Source organism: Quercus lobata, chromosome 6 (genome assembly GCF_001633185.2).
Source record: "Quercus lobata isolate SW786 chromosome 6, ValleyOak3.0 Primary Assembly, whole genome shotgun sequence".
Taxonomy (NCBI): Eukaryota; Viridiplantae; Streptophyta; class Magnoliopsida; order Fagales; family Fagaceae; genus Quercus; species Quercus lobata.
This window is the reverse complement of record NC_044909.1, coordinates 22,248,061-22,254,060: the sequence shown is the minus strand read 5'-3', so window position 1 is coordinate 22,254,060 and position 6,000 is coordinate 22,248,061. Positions and strand designations below refer to the sequence as shown.

At 37.8% G+C, this 6,000-nt stretch overlaps 1 protein-coding gene across 1 annotated transcript in view; it reads right to left on the bottom strand.

The window, feature by feature from the left end:
• Positions 1 to 3,802: 3,802 nt before the first annotated feature.
• The window catches only part of LOC115994982 (myosin-6-like), a 28,418-nt gene continuing 26,220 nt past the window's right edge, over positions 3,803 to 6,000 (bottom strand). Inside the window, exons 36-38 of the mRNA XM_031119362.1 lie at positions 4,965 to 5,045; positions 4,740 to 4,822; positions 3,803 to 4,445 (exon numbers count right to left, since the gene is read on the bottom strand). Coding sequence (XP_030975222.1) covers positions 4,331 to 4,445; positions 4,740 to 4,822; positions 4,965 to 5,045 — 279 coding nt within the window. The 3' untranslated portion in view covers positions 3,803 to 4,330. The remainder of the gene's footprint in view (positions 4,446 to 4,739; positions 4,823 to 4,964; positions 5,046 to 6,000) is intronic.

Sequence of the window (6,000 nt, the reverse complement as noted above, 5' to 3'; positions counted from 1 at the left end):
AATTCAGAAAACAGAAACCACCATTAGATCCATCGGCTCGCGATCTACAAAACCCAAAAATTTCAAGCCCAGAAACGGCCGTATCCGCCTCCATGCGCCGCCACAATCTCTCAATGAACCGCTACCTAAGCCTTCGGATTTGTGCAAACCTGCTCAGAAATTTACAAAACTGACCAGACAGGGGTCTCGAACGGCCTTAGATCAACAAAACCCAAAAATTTAAGGCCCAAAAGCCCAAGCACGCGCCGCCACGCGCCGCCAAGAGGTCCGGCGAACTTTTCCTTAAGCTCACGCGCTGGTCACGCGCTCACACGCGCCGGGAAGTTCCCTCACGCGCGACACGCACGACACGCGCCATACGTGTGAACGCCAGCGCATAGTGACGTCATCCATGACGTCATCTAACACCAGCTGACCCGTTGGTCCGATTCGACCCGGACCGACCCGGATCCGAACCACCTAAAAAAAAAAAAAAAAAAAGAGAGAAAATGCTTGGACCAAGCAGACTTTTGACCTTGACCAGAAAATCAAAATTTTCAAAATGGACCTGTCCCACTCAATTTTTCGAGTACATTCCGATTTTGGGACCCGTTTCTTCATTCGAAGCTCAGAAATTGTGCAAACGTCCAATTTCCAAAAAAATTGACTTTTGTGCAGATGTTGACCAAATGTCAAAATTTTTGAGATGGACCTATTTTGCTCAATTTTTCGAGTACATTCCAATTTTGGAGTCCGTTTCATCATGTGAGACTCAAAAAACTGTACAAATGGCTCAAATTCCAAGACAGTTGACTTTGATGTTGAAATCAACCTAAAGTCAAAATTTTCAAGTCACACTTGCCTTCCTCAATTTTTCGTGTACATTCCAAATTTGGGGTCTGTTTCTTCATTTGAGAATCCAAAATTGCTCAAATGGTGTGATTCTACAACTGTTGGCTTTGAAGTGAACTTTGGCCAAGAATCAAGACATTCGAGCAAAATTTGTCCTGTTCGGACCTTCTCAAAGATTCTGATTTTGAAATCCACTTATTTTGGATTTGGTGATCACCAATCAAACCCCCACATCTTTGAAGTATTAACGATGTCCAAAACTTAAACTCCTGAGATCAAAATTTGAGATTCATCCATTTAATTGGGATTTCCTCAGGGTTATTCTCCAGACTTCATCAAAACTTCTCTCTCCAAATATAAATGAACTCTCACAAGTGTGTCAGAACTTGAGGTTACACTGGGTCATTAATTCAACCTAACATTCTCATTCGGTGCCTACCATTCCCACCTACCATTTCCACCTACCGTTCCCATCTACCATTCTCACCAAAAATTCTCAACTACCATTCTCAACTACCTACCTACCATTCTTCATCTCTCTACTATAAATAGGAGGGCCGGGTTCATCAAAAACTCATCCAAAAAAAAAACCCTAAATCATGAAATGAAGATTTGCCTCTTTCAGATTTTCAAATCCTCCTTTTCACAACCATTTCTCACTATGATCTTATCATTCTCAACACCTAGCAACCGATTTTGCTTCATAATCGGTTTGAGATCAACCCTCCCATGGTTCGGTTGAAACCCTATTTACAACATCATTGCAGTTTTGAGATCCAAACAAACTTTATTTCTCCACTTAACGACCACCTTTGTCCATAAAATTACTCGTAACAAGGTCTGCATTGCGGTTCCATGTTTCCTTGGACTTGGTTGGCCAGGAAATCCAAGTCCAGCAGAAGCACCCGTTCCTAACCTCAGGGCTCCTGTAGTCTCTTTCCAATTGCTTGGTCTTCCAGCAGGAGCAGTAGTTCGGAACAAGTAGCAACTTGGCTGGTTTCTAGGGCCAGAATCACAAGTTAGCTCCATCTTTCATTTTTCTGTGCTTTTCCAACAAGTGGCAGTAGGTGAAGATGGTAAAAAAGTGTTGGGGTATCCTACAAATTGTTTTCCATCAACACTTAAAACAACCTCCAAGGTGCCAGCTCATCAGAATTCAGCCTTTGGTGCCGGTAAATGGTCATCAAAGACTTATTCCATGTCCCCACTACTACGGGACCTAAAGGTCATCGTTGCTGGTACCTCAAAATTTATTTTCTGAAATTACTCCAACTTAAAATCAGCTTGAAGAATTTCAGAAGGTACTCTTCTGAAATTACTTCAACATAACATCCGTTGGCATGGTCCCATCACACAGGCACATTCGGTTACTTGCTGCCAAACCCCATGCAACACACAGTCAGTCCCATATTCAAAGGTGTACTTCCCATAAACATCTACACCAGAAGGGTCCCAGCATACAGGGCCAGCACCATGGTAGTGTATGCTTTGCCCATTTGCTTTGCTTCATCTCCGTCTTCTTTGTGATCTTCTGAAATAACTTCACCAGAAGTTCTTAAGAACACGAGGCTAGCACCATGACCCTGCATGCTGTACCCAGCCACCATTCTCTCATCTTCCCCATCTTCAACATCTTGTGATCACCGCCAACGATCCAAAATACTCTCCTGAAAGTACTTCAACTTAATCTCTGCTAAGAAAGCTCCATCACGCAAGTACGTTCAAATACTTGCAGACCCTTTTTCGATCTCATCAAAGCCTTTCATATGGGTAGGTCTACTCTTCGGAAATTATCTCATCCTTCTGAAAGCTCCACCACCTTCAACAGCTCCACCACCTTCAACAGCTCCACTACCTTCAACTACTTCACTTAAATAGTCAAGTACCAAAAATCCATTTTTTCGAAACTCATTCCCACACCACACTCTGAAACTGTGTGCGTGAACGAGTCTCGAGGGGGCATTTGTAGAGAGGGAAAATTCCCGACCTATCACAAGCTGACACGTCACATTACCAAGTCCACAAAATACAGTCAATTACAGAACACCATATATTGCTGCTAGGTTTTGCTATCACTATTCAGAAGCCAACAGAAATTTGCCAAGTGTCATGCAAGAGCTAATCACGCATCAGCGCACGTGTAAGCGATGACTCAAGCAGCCTCGCACGTGTAAGCGATGACTCAAGCAGCCTCGCACGTGTAAGCGATGACTCAAGCAACCTCGCACGTGTAAGCGATGACTTAAGCGGATCAATCAAGCTGTGACATGTGTCACCAATCAAGCTCCGCCACGTGTCGCTCACCCACCCCAAAACTCCTATAAATAGAAGCTTTCCTGAGACATTTAGAGGACCAAGATTCAGAAGGGGACCAGAATTCAGAAGTGAAAAAGCTCTGTGAAGATCAAGCCTCGAAGCCTTCAAGAACTTCAAGAACTTCAATCCCAAAATCGAAGAACATTCGAAGCAGAATCGTCCAGATCATCTGCCTAGATCCTAAAGTTCACGGGAATCAAGCCAAAAGTGTCCGAAAACATCAACAACTCACAAATCATTGAAGCTCAACGGATTCAAGCCTCTAAAGCTCCGAAGAACTTCCACCACAAACCTTCGAAGACGAAGAACGCATGAAGAACATGAAGAACGCGAAGAACAAAGGATTTCTAAACAAGCTCATAGCCAGAGATTCATTGTAATTCCGTTTCAGTAATCTTCGATCCATCCATCAACCAAATTGAAGGATATTTTGTGTTTAAGTCAAATCCACATTACCATAAATCTAATCAATAAGTTTTGCAAGGAGATCGAATCAAAGGATCACTCTTTTATAATTTCAAAGAACTGTACCACACAATCATAAATACAAATTCGCATTTGTGAAACTATTTTACTTGTTTGATTTATTTCAAACTAGAGATTTAGTCGCTTACAGGTGTATGGCAATCTTTGTTAACTAAATAATGAGTATGAATTACGAAACAATTCTTTTTCATTCAAATGAAGAATGGAAGTCATAATGACATCAATCCACTAGAAAACAATTACACTATATATCTTCATATTCTGTTACTTTGTACAATAAAACGTGGGGGACGGGAGTAGCAGGCTTGATTATTGAGACACCTCCTCGCACCTCACAACTGATAATATTCTTCCCTCCTACCCCTAGAAAGAATGCTGGCCCCAAGTGACCCATTACCAAGAAAATATAAAAACTGAAAATAAAGTACAAAATACACTCGAAGCGCTAAAATCTATCCCTAACCCTTTTAACTATCTGAACCAGCCTAATTAATTTTACAATTCTAACTTAAAGAATAATTTTACATCCGGGGCAGTGGATGTTACAAAGGAAAAAAAAATGGGGGGGTGGTAACCCATGGAGGGGAAAAAAAATTGGAGTGGATTTACAGTGTGACATTTGACTCAGTTGAAGTTTCGCTTGAATCTTTGACAAAATTTGATGCACCAAGAGAACAATGCCAAAAGAACCAAGGCCTTAATCCTGTAAAAATTGGAAGGCTGGATTCTCAAGAAGACATGCAGGAGGCTTTACATCAGTAAAATGCTTCTCTTGGAGGGAACCAGAAACGTCATCAACTGAGAAAGGAATGCTGCATTCAAAAAGCATTATTAGTGGGAGTTTGGGACGTTAGATGTAGAAATTTTCTTTAGCCATCTCAGCCAATTACTTCAGAAAAAAAAAAAAACAAAAAAACAAAACAAAACAAAACAAAACAAAAACAAAAACAAAAACAAAAAACAAAAAACAAAAACAAAACAAAAAAAGAGTTCTTTATCCCCTAGTGTTGAGGAAGTGAGTTCTTCTGCTGAAATGCTATATTTTTTGTAGTATATTAGATTTTCTATAATGTTTTTTCTACGGTTAGAATCGAGTGCATGTAAACCTGGAATTATCATCCAATAAGAATGAGTTGCCATCATCATTGTCAGAGTCCTCCGTCATTAGAATCCTCATGCTGGAGATGACCTGTACAAATAACAGGTGGAGTACCACATTAATAATTTTAGTTTTTTAACATATACACCACATTAACAACTATCAGGCAGGAATTAAATATCTTTGAGCAATTTTAAACCAGAGTTTTATCAATTTGATTTTCTTGACTTACATCTTGTGATACACTTCTAGTGTTGTAATTGTCATCCCAGTATAGCGTACAAATTCTATAAAGCTGCTGAACACTCAGGATCTGAAGACAGCAAGCAATAACGAGTGAGCAATTCAAGCAATTTACAAATCATTCATAAAAATTAATTTCTTCAAAATCATTATCATTCAGGAAATAACATAATTACATTTAAAATGATATATGCATTGTTATTCCTTTTCTTATGTTCTATTTTTTTTTTCCCCTTCCTTTTTGCAACTATCTAGGCACTTGCTTCACTCTTCAAGCATTATTTATGCCCATGCAATGAATAAATTAATAAAAAATCATATGTCAATTAAAGAAAACATTTCAATGATATAATTTAAATTGAACAATAAAATAGATTGTAAAATAAAAGAATAAAAATTACTTAAATTAAATTGTAAAAGCACTCTGTGTAAGACCAATTTTTTTATTAAAATCAAAAATTATACTAGGATATTAAAATAAATAATGAAACTCCTTATAAGTTTCTTGAAATATTTAGTAATTAAGTTTGAATCATATATCAGTAAGTTAAATTTATTAAAAATTTGACAATGGAGTTTCACCTAAACAATGAAATAATTTTTACATAACTATAATGCATCACATAGCATGTCCTATGATGTGTAAACTTGCCTTGGACCACACCGTGTAAGCACATGTAAGACTCAAATTTTATTATTTAAACAAAAAATTACAATAGATTTTTAAAATAATATTGAGTAAATAATGCAAGTGTTTTTAAATTTCTAGAATCTTTTGATAATTGAATTTTAATCAAAGTAAAATTTGAAAACCTTTTGAAACTTTGGAGATAGAGTTTTACTTAGAGCAAACCATGTTAATAATTTTAATGTATTCATAATTAAGGAGGAAAAAAAAACAAACAAAAAAAATATATATATATATATATATATATGTGGTTAGGTTCAAGTTACATCTAGTATAACATTGTTTTAATGTTACACCACCAAATAGTTTTTAATTGGCTACGAATTTTGACAAATCC